Here is a 19,969-nt window from a genome sequence, read left to right on the forward strand (position 1 = left end):
TTTTAAACGCACACAAAAACATGGTTGATTACATTTTTGTGTGTGTGAAAAAAAAAACCTGATGTCGTTTTGATCTGTTTTTTTTTTCCATCCATTTGTGTGAACGTAGTGTGAACCCGGCCTAAGTAAAAAAAAAAAAAAAAAAAAAAAAAAAAAGACATCCGTTATTGCATCATTTTAATTGACTTTAATGGAACACATTGAAGTCTGTGGAATAACGGACATCATTTGCATACAGTGTGTAAAATGACGGACGTCAAATAGTGTTCACGACAATAATTTCCTGTGGCTGCACAATTCAAGGACAAAGAGAAGCGTTCAAAATATGTTCAGCTCATTGGTAGATTTAATAATGTTTTGTATTTTTATTGTATTTTCTTTCATGGGAAAGTACAACTCGCAGGTTTCCAATCCAAACAGATTGGTAATCATAGTGGATGTGCTGGCGCTCGCCTGTGTTTGTCCCTACACTACAACCTGTATACAGTGACGCAGCTCTGCATCTGTTCCCGACTGTTGTCACTTAGAAGATATGTAAACACATAGACGTAGTAATAACCCCAATACAGAATGGCAGTGTACATGGCAGTGTACATTACATAGTATATCCACATGGTGTATAAAGCAGTTCTGCCACTGTATACACCCATACAGATTCCATCCAGAGAATTGCTCACACTGATTCTTGGGCCTGCACTGCTGCCTACTACCTAGAGTTTACGTTAGTAGCCAGTCAGCCATGACACACATGTAGCCGCTGTATCTCCCTGTGCCAGTCAACCATGACACATATGTAGCCGCTGTATCTCCCTGTGCCAGTCAGCCATGACACACATGTAGCCACTGTATGTCCCTGTGCCAGTCAGCCATGACACGCATGTAGCCCCTGTATCTCCCTGTGCCAGTTTCAGCACCGGTGAAGGTAGACAGAGCAGAATGCCTGACAGATGTGTAGCCTTTCGGGACACTGCCGGTAATCCTGGCCTCCTGAGGCTCGTAAATGAGGCTATACTATATAGAGGCTCTATAAACAGTGTGTTAAAGGCAGTTTCATATACAAGGTTTTCTTTATAGCATTGTGCCTGTGACTTTTTAGCTGTTCCTGAACTACAACTCTCAGCAGCTCAAAGCTGTCGGCATGCTGGGAGAGTCACAGGTTGGGGATGACTAAATAGGGTTATCCCAGGATTTGACATTCTCTCCTGTCCACAGGGTAAAAACTAAGGAATTTGATCAGGAGTAGGCATTTACCTCTCCCAGTGCCCGCAGTGAGTGGCGGGACCGGCCTCGGGATCGCCGCCGGAAGGCATTTTTTTCCCCGAGTTGTGTTAACTTCATGACTAGGGGGGAAATGCGGGTTTCAGCTGATGGACAGCCCACTCAGCCAATCAGTCACTGAAGCGGTGTCCTACCCCAGTCATTGACTGGCTGAGCGGGCTGTCAGTAAGCTGGATGATTAAATTGGCAGCGCCAGAGATCCCGGAGCCCGACAGGGGTCCTAAGGGGCCGGTCAGATGGTGCATTGCCAGATGCCCTGCCATTTCAAATAAAAACCCTGAGGCCGGACTTCTTCTTTAGGTTAGGTTTGTTATTAATCCTGACTTTGACAATTGCCTTTCTTGGTTTCCTTTGTTGTAGCAAGTCGAGAGATGTCTCCAGTATTTGGGTCCTATCTTCCCACAAATATTAAGCTACTTACTGTCTGTCATGTGAAAGTAATTACAACAACCTAATAGTAATTACCTGTAAGCTTGTAAGATGTGAAATGATCCCAATTGTTTGTCATTGAAAACATCTGACAAATCCTTGTCCCCCCCTTCTCTTTTCTTTGAGAACCATCCATTACAGGTATATTATATGTGTAGCCTATTTTTATCAGGCAAATAGATGTATCCTTGGTGCTCATGAGCGGGGTGGTTTTTGTTCTTCGCAATGAAAAACCAGTTTGAGGATTTACAATGATATTTTTTACCTGTACACAAACTGAAGCACGAGCTGCGGTAATCCGGTTACATTGCGGCACTTGGTTTTACCTGGTAATTCTCAGAAGTGTAGCACAAATCTTTGGGTTCAGTATGAGCACCCTAAGGGAAAGACACATCCATCTGTCTGATAATACCCAGTGTAGCCAGGTAATGCTTACACACTTAGGGCCCTATTCCACTGGACGATTATCGTTCAGATTATCTTTAAATTGTTCGAATCTAAACGATAATCGTTTGTTTGAATAGCAGTTAACGACTAACGACGAGAAATCGTTGATCGTTAAATAAGACCTAGACCTATTTTTAATGTTGCTCGTTCGCAAATTGTTCGCATTGAATAGGAAGCCGTTCGCAGTAGTGACGAAAGCAATAGCGACAACAAGACGACCACAAGAACGATCATAAGTAACGATTATCTTTCAATGTAAATGGGTGAACGATTTCAGGTCTTTCGTAATAGCGGTTGTTCGGATCGTTTATCGTTAACGATTATGCGAACGATAATCGTCCCGTGGAATAGGGCCCTTAGGCCACATTCAAACACCCGTAGTGCAGTCCGCGGCCGCCGGTACGCACTACCGAATGTGCATCCGTAGTGCTCCGTGCTTCACGGTCCGCTTTACAACATGTCAGGTTTTTTTGCGGCACGGATCGCGGCCCCATATACACGTACATACATGTGAACAGGGCCATTGGATAACATTGGTTTCATGTTCTGTCTGCAATTGCGGACAGAACAACGGATGTGTGAATTAGGCCTGAGAGTAGAGCGTTTTGGTGAGGATTTTCTGCACACAGGATCTTTTAAGCCATTACGTTCTTGGTCATCTCCCTTAACAATGCCTTTCTCTCTAGATTACTCAGTGAAAATGAAAGGGTCTCAAGAATTTCTGAATTCATTGTTTGACCTAGAGCCGAGATCCCCATTCTTTTTTCTTTTGTGAAAAATTGAGGAAATATTATTTAAATGGATAAAACAGGAAAACTATGCATTGTAAATAATTTGCCAATTTGACACTATACCACTGATTTTCCATTCAAACTGGCATTGTGTCGTGTGCCACTGGTTGGGGACCACTAACTATCTACAATGGAAACCATGATGGAAGTGCCAAACTAGTTAAACAATGGACATCAGCATGATCTGCTTTCACTTCCTATTAAATCCGACAGAACTACTGTGGGGTGCTACGTATGGAGCCTCGATGGTCATGTGCGGGGGGCCTAAGAGTATAGTTTTCTATGCAGAAATACTTCTAAGCTACATTCATGTATACAAGTCAACAAAATGGGGGGGGGGAGACTTCTCTTTGTGTGGTGAAGAGGCGTCACCATCTGGGACCTCTATTTTACAGGATATGGAAATAGCTCTTTAATGTAGGAGATCAAATTTTTGAATACTTTTTAATTTATTTAATAACACTCCACCAAGTCCCTCTACTTCCCCCATAAACAATTTGCAGTGACGGTGGTATTGTGTAACGTCAGGTCCACTGCCACCTCTAATTACGAGGAATGACCTCCTACAAGGAGCCATCGCGTGCTGCGGAAATACTTGGCTTAGGGTGGTAAGAATATTTACTTTTAATTTATTTATTTTTTTCAATTGCATAATCCCAGCCAATCCTTTTAATTAGCGAATCATGCGGCGCTGTTAAACAATGTAAATCAATGTTATTGTGCTCCTTCCTGCATGCTCCTGTTATCTCGTTACACATAATCTGGGGGTTGGTTCTGTGCCGAGGCTTCATGTAGCTTCATCACCGTCTCTAGTAGCCCGTAAAGCCCTCTCGTTCAGCAAATCCTTATTAGCCGCTACAGAGGTGTAAGAGTCAAGGATGTCGCTATCGACAGGATTCACACTAGAAATATGAGCAGCCACCCACACGGCGGGCTACTCCATTAGTTTCTTCACACAAGTTCAAGTTATATCATGTACCTTGCCTTTCAGAGAGTGTCATCTGCTTCATTCGAGGGAACAGATGGAGAAAATGGGATCACCCACAAGTATTGTAAACCACGTCTAGACCATATCAATCAAGTCAAAGCTTTAACAAAACCTCTTTGAAAGCCGAGTTTCCATATAAATGGGCCCGATCCTGATTCGGTTATTATATTGCACTTTGTCATTTCTAGCAAGTGACCCATAACTTTTTACAAATTCATAAAAGATACAGCCATGTAATATTCAGGTGGTAGATCCAAAAACAACCATAAGCAGCACCCAAGTGTCTGGGTCAGGAAGCCCAAAACAACTATTTACAGAGGGATATCCCCTTCATCTGGGGAGATCTCTGGTTTAGTATACCTTCCCAGTCATGTTTTAAGACCCTTAGGGTAATATTACACCAAGAGATTTTTTGAGGACTAACGATAAACAATCTTAAACGACTGCTACGGCAAACGACCAGAAATCGTTCAACCAATTACACGAAACGATGATTGTTTTTTATGATCGTTCTTGCGGTCGTTTGGTCGTCGCTATTGCGTACGTTTTAGCTATGACTTATTTCACCGGACGATGTGCGAACGAGTCTATTTCTTTATAAAGGTGTATTCCAGGAAAATTTACTTTGCCCCTATCCACAGGATGGGAGAAAAGCAGGAGCTTGCGGGAGGTCCGACCCCTGTACCCACCCGTCGACCTCTGTATCGGGCCCCCAGCTTCTGTATTAGGAATAGAGCCGTGGGTACAGCACCTGACCCGCATCTCTATTCTTTTCTATGGAGCTAATGGAAAGAGGCGAGTACAGCGCTTTAATGGCGTACTCTGCTTTTTCCATTGCTCCATAGGAATGAATAGAGATGCGGGTCAGGTGCTGTACCCTCGTTTCCATTCATAATACAGAAACTGGGCGCCTGATACAGAGCTCAACGGGGGTAACAAAAGTCAAACTCCCCCGAAATCTCCTACTTTTCCTCTATTCTGTGGATAGGGGGAAAGTAGATTTTTCTGGAATACCCCTTTAAGACCACTGTAGACAGTTCCATTATGATGCTATGCTGCAGGAGTCTAGGATCACACTTTACCTTATGTGTTTTCATCTAGTGGAAATGGTGAGACCCATTGATAGGCAAAGCTTGTATGCACACTCTATACTTTATCTGATCAATAGCAAAGCCATTCTATTTAAAAGTATAAAAACAGACAAGGAATGCCACTGTTTTCCAATGCATGCATGGATGGAGACTGACCAGTTAATGGAATTTCTCATGAGTCACCATGTTCAGTCTAACCAGTTACTCACCCATTCACCCCAAGTCTAGGTTGGTTCGGTTTCTAGATTTGACTCAAGGGGGTATATGGAAAACTTTTCATAATTTTACCAGCAAAGCACAACTATAAAGTCTGTACTGGTCATTTGAATGGGGTCTTTCTGTCGATGTCGTTATATTGGTGTAGTCGGTTTAGTGAACTTATCGTTTTATCATTCAAATTTAAACAATAATCGTCCTGTGTAATTGCAGGTCACGATCGAAAAATCGTCTGTGTGTTGTTAATTGTTTATTTAGATCTGACCCTAAATTCATTGTTAATCGTTCGCTGTAATTCCGCATTTGTTCACTAATCGTTCAGTGTAATCGCACATCGTTCCTTCTTTTACTGGGATCAGATGGAGTAAACGATCGTAGTAACAATCGTTATAACAATTGTAACATATGGTCCTTTTACGCGGAGCGATATTTCGCCCAATCAAACGATTAACGTTTTCGTAGTAACAATGTGTTTTTTTATAACGATCAGCATTTAGACGGAATTATATATCATTTGAAAAAATCGTTATTGTGACCGTTTTAAGATCACTTAAGCCCATCTCACACATAGGGTGAATCGGTGAAAGACTGTTTAGACGAATCGATCTTCGAATTTTCAGTGAACGACCAACGATGATTTGAGAACATGTTGAAAGATCAAAATGAAAGATTTCTCGCTCTTTGCTTGATCGTTCGTTGTGTTTACACGAGCTGATTATCACTCAAATGCCATCATTATCGCGAAAATTCAAACGATAATCGTTCTGTGTAAATGCACCATAACAACTATCGTTCTGTGTAATATGGGAATGATTTCAAGTTATTGATATTTGTCATTGTTCATCGTTAATCCGTAAAGATCGCTTTGTCTAATAGGACCCTAAATGTATACGAGATTATAAAATGTACTTTGCGATGTCTTGGTATGTTCTCGCTATTTCTAATTTCATGTCTTTTTGCACCGTATGAGACCTGTGGATGTTTTAATCTCTTGTGAAGTGATTCTAGGTGGTGTAGGTTTACATTGATCCTGTTAGCAGTCAACAGCTCCGCTGTGTCTCAATCCCTTAGTATTGTTCCGTCAACCTACTTAACACAAAGTAAATAGTCACAGTAAATTGGAGCCGTGTAGGGCAGGAAACATACGGGGCAGTGCTAAGAGGTCAGTCACCTACCAATAGCATAATAGCTCACAGCACGAATGGGATAGTAGCAGATGTTGCTTAAGGAATCAGAAGGGCGTTTCTTAGGTTCTCGGCGAGGAGGCTGCCTGTCAGTCCAGGAGAAGCCAGACAAGAGCTGCACAGCTGATCACAGACACTGGATATTAGAAAGCAGCAAGTCATCCTTCTCCTTCTAGTTTGGGATTCTTCGTGGCTTCGAGGATAGAAATGTGAATATTTTTCCTTTTATTGGAATTGGGGTAAACAATCTCCCTACGTGCCTTAAGCAGAAATAGATGACCGCTACTCGACTTTTCTTACAAGCATTTAAAGGAGATCTCAGGGTATACTTGCATGCAGAAGCTGTTGGATTTGCAGACAGGTCTATTATGCCAAGATCGCAAGACTTAAAACTGCGATGTGAGCGTCACTTACCGTTGCCAAAGAGGAATTAGGAGTGATGTTTTTGTCTTATGACGCGGGATGAATGTTTTTGCTTTGTTCAACCGCACGTCTCGTATGGCACTGGATATTTCTTTGGGGTTCCTAAAAACCTGCACTGCCTTTGGCCGGCTGCTCCGTACAAGCCTTTTATATGGATTACTGGTGAACACTTACCTTCACAGAATTGGGATCCCAGAACCATCCCAGTTATTGTTTTGAATGGTTTCATTTGCAAAAAGTTAAGGGATTCTTATGGACTGCCTGGTATGGACCATTACTGGTCACAATGAAGCACCTTATTTAGTAAGTTTAACATGGAGCCATGTATCTGACCTCAGACTTCTTTTTTTCTTGAATGTTTTTGAATTAAGTTTTGCCTAGGTTTTTTTTATATAAATTGTCTCTTACTGCACTTGGGATTGTAAAGGATGGGTAAGCCATTAAGCAGGCCGGATTGTTTGCGCCAAAATCCGACATGCGTCGGAAAAGCCGAGGAAGAGGATTTAAACATCGAAGATTGCTACGTCCCCCAGAGGTCCATCTATGACACAGTCCGGCTAAACGAACAGATCGACTCTGGTAGTAAAGGAAGCCTTACCTCCAGGCATTTTACCGATCGCACCTTGCCTTATAGCAATAGAACACTGGACAGCAGCACTTTGTGCAGCAACGGCGCCCTGGCCTGTAACAACGAGTACAAAAACCAGGATTTAGAACCGAGCAAACTGGATGAGAAAATGATTTTTGATGCCCTCAAACTTAACCGAGAGATCATCCGCCCAGGCGGAGGGCCAAGAAATAGACATAAAACAGACAAGAGGGAACACCGGAGGTCCTGGAGGATCTTTGTACCGGTAAATTTAGCCGACTATGTCAGTCGAAATGAAGGCTCTTATGTTGAAAGTCCTGCGAGTGGCACGTTGAGTACATGTAGAAAGGAAACCCACTCTTTAACATCAGAAGATGACTCTGGTCTGTGCAGTCCTTTGGCTGATGGAGATGAAAAGACGGAGACAATGGTCATGGATCTCGAAGGGCAAAGCGTTCCTCCGCCTGCTAAAGAAAGCAGGAACATGGTGGACAGGATATATTCTGATATTTCTGCCCAACGTTCTCCTTTCCTTTTCTATGCAAAGGTCCAGAATGACTTAGATTGTAGCCTGGTGGCATGTAGTGTCACCGATCCCAAGAGCCCGGAGCTTCACAGTGTTCTTAATTCCGACATGGATTTGGATAGCGAATGTTCGGAGTATATTTATTTGGAGGATAGCTTAAACTTGTTTGAAGAAGATGATCCAGTTTATATCCAGGACCAAGTCAAAAGGAGAAAGCAGGTGGCGTATATGGCCAATGGTTTGGTTGTTTGCAATGGAGTCTATTCTGCCGCTTCTGGTGGTGGCCATTTTACCGGGGATCTTCCAAGGCCTGACCTTAAACAGATCAAGATGGCGCGTGCCGAATCTTTGGGTGCACTGGGTTCTCCTGCGTGTCATAAATGTACAGTGGTGCACCCTAAAACTATTCCAATGAGGGACAGCAAAATTTGGACCAAAAAAGAAAGAAAATCCAGAAAAGGACAAGAGTCCGGGGAATGTTTGTGTTCAAAGGTAACTCATGTTTTTAAGTCTGTTTTAAAGAGGTTGTTCACCAAAAAATTTTTTCTTTTAAATCAACTGGTACCTGACAGTGCTAAAGATTTGTAATTTACTTCTATTAAAAGATCTCAATTCTTCCAGTTCTTATCATCTGCCGTATGTCCCGCAGGAAGTGGTGTATTCTCTCCAGTCTGACACAGTCTGCTCTCTGCTGCCACCTCTGTCCATGTCAGGAACTGTCCAGAACAGTAGCAAATCCCCATAGAAAATCTCTCCTGCTCTCCAGAATGGAAAGAATACACCACTTCATACAGAACACACAGTGGCTGATAAGTACTGGATGACTTGATTTTGTTTAATACAAATAAATTACAAATCTCTGGCACCAGTCTCTTTTTTGCACCAGTTGATTTGAAATAATTTTTGGGGTGAACATCCCCATAGGTTATATATCGTATATTGTGCTGTATATAGGTTATAGCCTAGGCTAAGCACTATATATCCTGCTTCGGTGTAGCTGCGCTCAGGACCCTCGTGTTTCATAGAGCGGCTATTCTCAGTAAACTATTCAGATGTCAGGCAGTCCACATGTGCATCTCCGGTCATTGCAGCCTGGCTGTGTTAACCAGATGTCGACCCAGGAGCTTCTTGCATATAGCAATTGGTTAAATGCTAATAAGGACTCATTCTGGAAAGGTTACATGGTCAATAGATGAATGGCAGCAATCTACCAGCCTTGATTGCTGCCAGCTGTCAGGAACAGTGGCCATTGTCTGCGCCCTGTAACAATGTACGTTCAGTGCTCCCTGTGAATACAATGGCCATCTTTAATCTTTTCTTAAGGAAACATAAACTGTGCGCCTATTCTATTCTTTTATCTGATCTGAAGTTTAGAACAAATAGTTTCACTGCATGATCATTCTACGTTAAGGTTGTGGTACATGGCCCTCATGGTTCCTGTAGGGGAGGGGAGATCAGATGCATTTATATATGGAGAATGCAACATTGCCATAGGTTACGGAACAGATATAGAGTCAGGTCTCTTTAAGAACACTTGTAAGTGACTTGTTCTAGTAAACCCTATAGGTAATAATATTGTGCAATGTTAACTCTTCCCATATATAGCAATATGACGTCATATGGATTAACTGTCACACTCATTTGGCCGCAATAAATAGTAAATGTATCACTGACAGGGCTAGGTTTTCTGCCCCACATCAAGCTGTATTTAAAGGGATTGTTCACCAAAATAGTTTTCTCTTAAATCAACTGGTGCCAGAAAGTTCCAGATATTTGTAATTTACTTCTACTAACCCCTTCAGGGCCGGTCCAGATAGCGCCTTAAAGGGGTATTCACCCCAAAATTATTTTTGCATGAATAGGTTGCTCACCCACTCCATCTTTCCAATATAAACTTATTATGGATTCTGGACAGTTTTGCTACTATCTAGATGCATTCACCCCCCCCCCCCCCCCCCACCGAATGCATAGAATCATCAGCTCTCAGTCCAACCGAGAACACACTCCCTGCTTCTGGCTCCCACCCTCCGAGACGGCATCACGTGTCTCAGTCTCTTCAGTGGACCGGGTTAGCGCTTGTTTCCCAGTCCACTGATGAGAGGGAGGATAGTGAGACAGTCACAGCTGCTGCTGTTCACTGTGCCCCCCCAGTATAGCCCGCAGCCACCCTCCATCGCTGATCCCAGCAGAAGCTGTGGCTTTCCCAGTTCTTGCAGAACTACAGCTCCCAGCATGCTTAGCCTTCTCTCCGTGCATGCATGGAGTTGTAGTTCTGCCCGGGCCGGGAGAGCCACAGGTAGAAGAGCCAGCATGTAAGTGCATGTGATCCAGTCCCCGGCCGCCTGCCCCCACCATGTAATGATGTGGGTGCGCATCTCACCCGGCCGCCCGCATCGCCACCCCCGCATCGGCGTCTCACCCGGCCGACCGCATCAGCAACCCCCCGCCGCATTTCACCCGGCCATTGATCTCACCCGCATCTCACCCGGTTGCACATGGCTGCAGAGTGTTTCGCAGGTAAAGTTTTCTGCTTCATCTTGCCTCCAAGGGGAGGCAAGAGATTGGAAAATCAGGGTCTGCTCTTCTCAAAACAGCGCCACTCTCGCCAATGAAGTGAATGTCAGACATACCCCACGGACAGAAGGAATGCTATTACTGGAAGGGAAAAAAAATCAGACCTTAGTACAACTCCTTGAAGCTAAATGTTGGCAGACGGTCAGACTAGGCCCAATTGAGCTCACAATAGTGCACGTCTAGACAGACACAAAGAGTAGGAACGTTCTAATGTTGACACTTGAAGTGGTTTTTGTCCATGTAGAAGTATAGGTTATTTTTTTAGTATTTTGTTTTTTAATTCATTTTGAATGTTCGCAAATACTATAGCAATTCTGATTTTATCATAAGGAGTCATTAATGAATATTAATAATTAAGAGAGATTTATCTAACAAATTTTTTAAGCCAGAGCCAGTAACTGACAATAAACAGAGATCAGGTCATAAAGGAAAGACTGAGATTTCTCCTTTTCTTAAAGTGACACTGTCACCCCCGTTTTGCATTCTGACTGCTCTTCACAGGTGTAAAGGGTAAATTTTACAGCTTTCATTACTTATATCACACCTCATGGTGCTTGTGGTTTTTATCAACTGTGGATTGGGATATGTGAGTGGGGCTTCGCGGTCTAAGCGCCACATCGCCCCGCCCCTAGTGGCACTTAGCCCCGCCCCCATCAACGCATAGCCCCGCCCCCTCAGCGGCCATTGGTGTGGGTCAATCTAGGGGGTGGGGCCTAGATCTTTAGGCTGGCCCTTCCAATGGCTGTTGAGGGGGCGAGTCCTATGTGGCGATGATGTCACGGATGGGGGTGGGGCTAAGTGGTGCTAGGGGCAGGGCGATGTGGTGCTTAGGCCTCGAAGCCCCACCCACATATCCCAATCCACAGTTGATAAAAACCACTTTTTACCAGAACAAGCACCATGACGTATAATATAAAATAAGTAATGAAAGCTGTAAAATTTACCCTTTACACCTGTGGAGAGCGGTCAGAATGCAAAAAGGGGGTGACAGTGTCACTTTAAATCCATTCCTGGTTTTGGCTTCAAAAATCTGTCAGATAAATCTCTCTGTATAAACACACCAATAGGCCCCGTTCACACTGAGCAAGAACGTGCTCAGTGTCCTGCTTTAAGTGAATGAGAGGGTGCACACTCCTCCACTTCTTCCCCTCTCCGCTCAAAAAAATGACGTTACTTCTTTGAGCGGAGAGCGGCGACTGCGGAGGAGCGTGTACCCTCTTATTCACTCAAAGCAGCACACTGAGTACAGCGGAAATTCTGCCGTTCTTGCTCAGTGTGAACGGGGCCATAGACTTAAGGCCCTATTACACCAATCGATTATCGGCCGTATTTGTCTGTTTATCAGCCATTACAGCAGGTAACCGCTTGGTGTAATAGCTCCTGGTAAAAGGCAACGAGCAACCGATATGCACAATGTTGGCGGATCCTTGTCTTTTACCATGTTGAAAAAAATTTTGAACAATAATGGTGCGTTTACACGTAACGATTATCGTGCGAATTTGCGCGATAACGATCGAATTTGAACGATAATTGTACGTGTAAATGCAGCAAACGATCAAACGACGAACAATACATTGCTCATTTTGATCTTTCAACATGTTATCAAATCGTCGTTCGCAAAAAATTCGCAAATCGTTCCATGTGAACAGTCGTTCGCCAATTTAACCAATGTGTGAGATAGGCTTAAGCGTTCGCAAAACGATCGCAAAACGAATTTTCTGTACAATATATCGTTCCGTCTAAACGCTGATCGTTATGAAAAAAAAATAGTTACTCCGACATGGTTAATCGTACGATCGGGCCAATTATCGTTTTGTGTAAACGCACCATAACGACGGTCTATTGGCCATCGTTCTGTGTAAAGGGAGCAATGTCAGCAGACAACCATTGTCTCCTATGGGCTCTCCAGACAATCTAAGGCTGCATTCACACGTTCAGTGATTTTCCTGGTCCGTGATTGTGGTCTGCTAGCTACCTCCGTGATCCGTGCAAAACAGTCCGTTTTGTCATCCGCTTTGCATCCTTGTCGTTTTTTTTCAAGGATCTGTTTTAAAGCATATCTGTGTTTCTCACTGACAAACACGGATATCACATCCATTTACATCCGTGAAAAACATGGATCTCATTGATTTCTCTGTAGAATCAGATCTGTGCTTTTATTCCCAATTATGACATGTCTTATTTTTAAACGGAACGGATTGGAGATCTGTGAAAACACTGAATATGTGAATAGCCCAATACAAAGCAATGGGGTATAAATTTGTCCCTGTGCACGGATAACTCCACGGAACGTGTGAATGCAGCCTAAAGATTGCCGGGGCAGCACCTCCCCACGGCCCCCTCACTTGTTCCCCTCTCGCAGCCGGTGCATGTAATAGCACGAGGGAACAAGGAGCAAGCGAGCAGGTTGGCACTCGCTTGCTCCTCACCATCGGCCTGTATTATAGGCCCTTTTCTAAAGCTGAAAGCATGTAATAAGGCAGAGCAAAGAGAGTCTTCCGTCTCCCTGTGTAGGTTCCCTCTTCTTTTTCTGTACCTGCCAATTCGTCCGATTATCGCTCCGTGTATTAAATACAACGATCATCGGCTGATCGTTGATATAGGTTAGAACCTATATTTGTCGGGCGCCGACCGCACACCGCTACGTGTAATAGCGGTGCGCAGGCGGCAACTGACAAAATACATTACCTATCCACGCTCCAGGGCTGCTCCGGCGGTCCGCTTCTCCCCGGGTCCCTCGCGCTCTAGCTTCAGAGCGTCCGGTTAGCTGACAGGTGCGCAGGACCCGGGGAGAAGCGGACCACTGGAGCAACCCTGGAGCGTGGATAGGTAATGTATATAGTTTAAGCAAGGGCTGCAAGGACATCGGTAACGATTATCGGGCCATGTAATAGGCTCAGTAAACGAGCACCGATCTAGCAGATCGGCGCTCGTTTACAGGTATTATCGGGCCCCCATCGGCCCGTGTAATACCACCCTATGTCTGTATCCCATGGTACCAGGATTATTTTAGAGGGTCACATAGTAAAACTATTTGGCCAACCAACCACTGGTTTGATTGTTCCAGGTTCTCCTTGCATTTCAATCAAGATAAATTGGGCGGTTAGGAAAACAGATGCAGTATCTGTACAGCTGACTAGCCTCAGAGGCCAGTAGGGAATAGTCGCTTATCTACATAGGGTGGTGGTTGGACAAATATTTTCATATGCCGCTAGATACTCAGGAACTGTATGGGGCATTGCTGAAAGAGCTGGAATGGAATTTTATATGACAGAAAATTACTCTGAAGAAATAGATTGTGTTTGACCTTTATTGTAAACTTACCATGTATTCTGGTGATGCAAGCTTTTCTGTTTTACTATGTGCAGGACAATTCTTAAAGGGGTTATCCAGCGAAAAAAAAAATTCTTTCAGATCAACTGGTTTCAGAAAGTCATCTTAAAGGTCTCTCCATACTGGAACCTGTGTTAATAATGATGCAGGAAAAAGACATCAAACAGATGTTAGTACTGATATATGGAAGCCACAGCAAGATGTACACTTACACAGGATGCACAGATGGTGTTCTATTTGCTTGGCCTATGTGTGGAGGGTGCGGAACGGGGGGCGCAGACTCAGAGACCGCGCAATTTATCATTTTTTCTACTAAAAGATACGCCGAAAACCTACTCCACCTTTCAGCCAAACCTTTGAAGCCAAAGCCAGGAACAGACTATAAACAGGGATCAGGTCATAAAGGAAAGACTGGGATCTATCCTCTTTTTAAATCCATTCCTGGCTTTGGTTTCCAAAATCTGTCAGATAAATCTTTCTGTGTAAACGCACCTTAAGTTCATTATTAATCACAGCCATGGTTGCAAATTGGCAACAACGGCCGTGATTAATACTAAACTTAAGTTTTACACTCCTAAATACTGATCATATTGCAATTAAAGAAGAAAGTACAGGCCTCCATATGTAAAGGATTCTGACACCACCATCTGTTACATATTGGATACTGCAATGTGTAACTACCTCGCTACTATGGTTACTTTATGTCTGTACTATATAGCTCTGATACCATGTTGGTGTTTTTTGTTTGTTTTTTACTGAGCAGGTTTTTACCCAAATTAAAATCTATAAACAACCAGTTTTACAATTATACATTACATAATACTTAAATATTGAAACCATCAATATCCCCATGTCCAATAGCTAGAATGGGGCACATACAACTGTCCCAGAGGCTTTATGCCTGAGTGTTTGCAAGTATAGTTGAATCATGTTGTATCATGTTGTATTATGTAAGTATGGTTGTATTATATTGTATTATGGAAGTATGGTTGTATTACGTTGTATTATGGAAGTATGGTTGTATTACGTTGTATTATGGAAGTATGGTTGTATTACGTTGTATTATGTAAGTATGGTTGTATTATGTAAGTATGGTTGTATTACGTTGTATTATGGAAGTGTGGTTGTATTATGTAAGTATGGTTGTATTACGTTGTATTATGGAAGTGTGGTTGTATTATGTTGTATTATGGAAGTGTGGTTGTATTACGTTGTATTATGTAAGTATGGTTGTATTATGTTGTATTATGGAAGTTTATGGAAGTATGAAAGTATATGGAAGTATGGTTGTATTATGTGAAAACCTTTGTGGTTAGTGGCTTTAGACCACAGGGAAACTATGAAATGATACAATCCCTTTAAGCAGACATTAGCTGTAATATTGGTCATACTGGGGAGCTCAGTATCTTCCTACGTGGCAGTCTCTCAACATGTGAGTTTCTCACATTTCTGCCAGCTGGAGCTATACTACTGTAGTAGCTTTGAGGACTATTATAGTGATCTGAAAACATGGAGGGCCAGAAGAAGTGAACCTATTTAGAGATATTACAAGCTCACATAGTACTATAGCACATCTTGGGGATAAACTTATAAAAACTATTGAAAGGTGGAATCATTACTGATGGCAGCCAGTTGGGTTCCATGTCTCCTTTTTCCAAAAAATAAAATTACGGATTGTGGTCCGGCACCAGCACTTTATGATATGTGTTTATGCTGTTGGAGTGGATTGGTTTACTTGGTTGATGCACAAGCACCTTATATTTACATCATTATGACCCATCTCATCAGCATTGGCCTTCCCAAGCCTGGTTTTTATTGTTTTGTGATGGTGTAATAAAGTTTTTGTCATTTATTTCCCACTTGGTTGTATGCGTATTTTTTGGTACTAGATATGTTTGTAGGTGTATTGGTTTAGAGGTTAAAGTGAATGTACCACTAGTACATATTTTTTTTTGTTTTTTTACATGAATAGACCGACGTGGGGGAGCCAGTGTCATGGTCCTTTCTTTTAACCGTGGTCCAGTTCCCGCGCACAGCACCGGTCTAATCCTGGGCACCAGCCAGGCATGAGATTGGGGGGAGGGCACATTGCCACACTGGGGAGCGACCAACCCCCTTCCAGTGCTTCTTTCCTGGCCAGTGCTCGGGAATAGACCAGCGCTGTGTGCAGGAACTGAGCCGCAGTTAAAAAGAGGACCACGACCCTGGCCTCCCCGCACCAGCACCTGTCTATTCATGTAAAAAAAAAAAAAATCAATGTTCTAGTGTTACATTTGCTTTAATATCAATTGTACTATGTTCTCCATACACACATGTTCCTATTGGAAGTGTAGGTGTTATATTGACATGATACAGCCTAAAGCTCCGTGCACACATTGTATGACACCGGCCGTTCCGTGACCCAGCCACAGAATGATTTTTAGCGACGCTGAGTTCTGATGCTGGCGCATCAGTGCATGCCTGCATCAGAACTCCTTACTGCATACAATGGAGCGTGCGGACCAAGCCATGCGCTTCATAGTGTGCACTGACAGGTTCTCTCCAGGCCGCTATTCAATGAATAGCGGCTGCAGAAAACTGACATGTCTGCATTTTCTATGTTTGCTGCATCACAAAAGAGAATTCCACATTCTTGTCCGTCTGACTATTTGGTCACTTTTTTTTTTTTGCACATTACAGATATATACAAAGACAAAATTAGCTTAGCTTAGCATTTATCATCTGTATATAAAAGTAACACCGTGTAATGGAAACTAATGCACTACGGGTCATATCAACAAAAAGTTTCTGTTTTCCCGTTGTCCAGTGATTAAGTTGGTAGGAATGCTGAATTGTGGCCTGATCCCAGTAGTCTCCCTCATCTCTCTGTATATGTCACTGCGCCTTTCCACAGCTTGAAAGAAAGACGTGATTTAGCCCAATCCCACCGATAACAATAGTCTACAACCTATAACAATAGCTTATTAAATACTTCAGCTCAGAAGCAGCTGGTAGATATGGAACGCTTGTAATTTGCCAGGGGGCTCGCTAAGCCTGCATCACTTATGAGCCCGAGGACAAAGCAGTCAGATATATTACAAGAACTCGCCTCTTCCCTCCTGATTACGAGGGGCAAATATTAATGTTTCTTATGTCAGGGCAACTGGGGTTATAACCCGGACAAATCTGATTGCTTTCATGTGACCCAAACTTCTGAGAAAGTGGGAGATGCATGGTTATGGGAGAAGTCACTTGCTTGTTTAAATTTTTTTTAAAAAAAATTCTGTTCTTTTTTTTATTTTATATTTTGTTCTTTTTGATGTTTTCCACACATTTTGTCTACTCACAGTTTACCTATTAGGCCGGGACTACACTGTGATGCTTTGTATAAATAGCAGGATTTTTAACATTATCAAGCTACAGTAGCTTAAAGGGAATGTGTCACCTAAATTTTCTTTTACTGATTTAATTAAGATATTAAATATTGTTCTTTTATTCTAATCTGTTCCAATTTTCAGATTTTTATTTTTTTATTTCATGTTCTGTACATTGTTATGGGGGCAACCATATTGCCCGAGCTGTTTTTAGCATCATTTAGTGACATGTTTTACAACAAGACTCATGGGCATAGACAACAATAGACAGAGTCTGTCCCCTTGAGAGGAATGTTGAACATCATTGAGCACGCGCTATGACCTTTGAAAAGGTCATTCCACAGGGAGCTGCTGTTGTGTCATCTATCTACTGGTGTCACATGTCACTGTAAGGCTATGTTCACACACAGTATTAGACCGACCGTTCCGTGACCCAGCAGGGTCACGGAACGGCCGGTCTCAGAAAAGATCATCCCGTCTGGTACTGCAGTGCTGGCCGTATGATCTCTATCGCCGCAGAGTTCTGATGCGGGCGCATTCGTGTGCGACCGCATCAGAACTCCCCACTGCATACTATGGAGCTCCACAGTGTGCACTGACAATGTCAGTTGTTTGCGGCGCGTACTATGTGTATACACTCCGGTGCACTACAGGCAGGTTCAGTGTTGGTGTACATGAGCCCATCTACAACTCTATGCAACTTCTCATCCCAACATAACACTGTGCACCAAAATCCTAACTAACAAGGATTCTCGGCGACCCTTTTATATAGTCCGTATGTCTAAATCACAGCTGTTATTCATCATTACAAACCATGGCTTTCACTTACAGAATCTTTATTAATTTCTTTGTGTCTTACAGACTTTCCAAAAGGAAGAAATCGAACCTCTTCAAGCTCGCCTGCAGGAGGTCAACTGGTTAGGTCAAGGACTTGTCCAAAGTGCGGCTAAAAACACCAGCACCCAGAGCCTGGAACATGATCTGGAGGATGTGAACACCCGGTGGAATACTCTGAATAAAAAGGTGCCTCCTCCAAGTGTTTTATTGTGACTTATGGCTGTGCCGCGCGCTCACGTCTGGGCACATTTTAGGCAGATCTAATTCTCTTCTTTCAATGTTCTTCGCTCTTTGTCAAGACACCTTGAGAATTTTCCATGGCACAATACAAAAAGTAATACATCTACTAAATCATATTGTATCTCCTTTGCTATAAACAGCCCTTACATTTAGATGGTATATCATTGATAGTCTCAGATTGGTCAGATATGTGAGTAAAGACAAGGTCTGTATTTTCAGGTTGCCCAGCGCGCTGCTCAGCTTCAGGAAGCACTTCTCCATTGCGGCAGGTTTCAGGATGCTCTGGAGTCCATTATGAGCTGGCTCACAGACACAGAAGAGCTTGTGGCCAACCAGAAATCACCCTCTGCTGAGTTTAAAGTGGTGAAGGCCCAAATCCAGGAGCAAAAGGTTTGTTGCTGATTCTTATATGTATATCACATTTATGCATTCTTATCCAGCTAAGGGTCCTATTACACGGCCCGATCATAAAGTGTAAACAAGCTAGAACGGCGCTTGTTTCGATCAAGCAATTACACAGGTCGACTATTGGGCAGCTAGGGCTTCACAGACCTCTTTAGAAATGTGATGTCCATGCAGCCCTTGTCTTTAGTGTAAAATAGTAAAGTATTTACTTACCTTACCGTGTTCCCTGGTATCCTCTGAGGCCTTCCCTGGTGTCTGCAGATCTGCCTTCTACTCCGGTCTCTGAGCTGACAGGCAGCCGGACGCTCAGCCAATTACTGGCCGCAGCCTGTCACAGCCTGTCAGTGCAGAGACCAGAACAAAAGGCAGATCTGCAGACACCAGTGAAGTCCTCCGTGGACAACAGAAAAGGCCCAAGGACACCAGGGAACGTGGTAAGGTGAGTTTTGGTAAGTTTTGATCTGTCTGAGGATGTTCAGACCATGACTGATCGGGAGAACCAGACGGGAGAAGTTGCTCTCAACGCAGTCCTCTCCTTCCTGGCTCTGTGTCACTTGAGGATAAGGATACATAATGGACGCCCATGGGGCCTGTCTCCTCATACTAACACAGAGCGGATCACAGAGAGGATCATGCATCAGCGCAGCCTCTCCCCACTCATTCCTCTGATCGGTCAGGGTCTGAACCCTCGGCCTGGACCGATATAAACTTATATAATTGATATGTGAAAAGTTTATTTTCGTGGGAGGTAGATTTTAAGAAAAGGGAGAACTTTTTAAGTTTGTTTTTTTAATTAGATAGACCAGCATAAAAGCATAGATCTTTTCACTATTACACATACTACTATTACACATAAAACTAGAAGAGTTGCTTTCCATCTCGGTGTGTTTGAAATTACTATGCAAAGTATAGGGAAACACATGGGGAGGGGGGGGGGATTTGTACTCCAGTCTTACATCCTGCACCCCTGAACCATTCTGGTTTACAGTTCTGTATAATACATTCTGCATCTTGTGTACAGAACTATAGAGTAACTTTTTATATCATTTTATTTTTTTCTTTTTCCATCAGCTCCTGCAGAGATTACTGGATGACCGTAAACCCACCATCGATGTCATTAAACGAGAGGGCGAAAAGATTGCTGGAAGTGCTGACCATGCCGATAAGGATAAAATGTTAAAACAACTTAGTGCGTTAGAACGCAGATGGGACGAGCTGCTGAAGAAAGCTGAAACACGGTAGGAGAAGCGTTTGATACGTTTTGT

The 19,969-nt window shown here is 43.1% G+C and overlaps 1 protein-coding gene across 18 annotated transcripts in view; it reads left to right on the forward strand.

The window, feature by feature from the left end:
* DST (dystonin) overlaps positions 1–19,969 on the forward strand; it is a 398,894-nt gene that overhangs the window by 304,891 nt on the left and 74,034 nt on the right. For all 18 annotated transcript variants that reach the window (XM_069974481.1, XM_069974486.1, XM_069974484.1 and 15 more), the window contains 3 exons: positions 18,084–18,245; positions 18,519–18,689; positions 19,776–19,942. In XM_069974481.1, the coding sequence (XP_069830582.1) occupies positions 18,084–18,245; positions 18,519–18,689; positions 19,776–19,942 (500 nt within the window). The remainder of the gene's footprint in view (positions 1–18,083; positions 18,246–18,518; positions 18,690–19,775; positions 19,943–19,969) is intronic.

Source organism: Dendropsophus ebraccatus, chromosome 6, assembly GCF_027789765.1.
Source record: "Dendropsophus ebraccatus isolate aDenEbr1 chromosome 6, aDenEbr1.pat, whole genome shotgun sequence".
Lineage (NCBI taxonomy): Eukaryota > Metazoa > Chordata > Amphibia > Anura > Hylidae > Dendropsophus > Dendropsophus ebraccatus.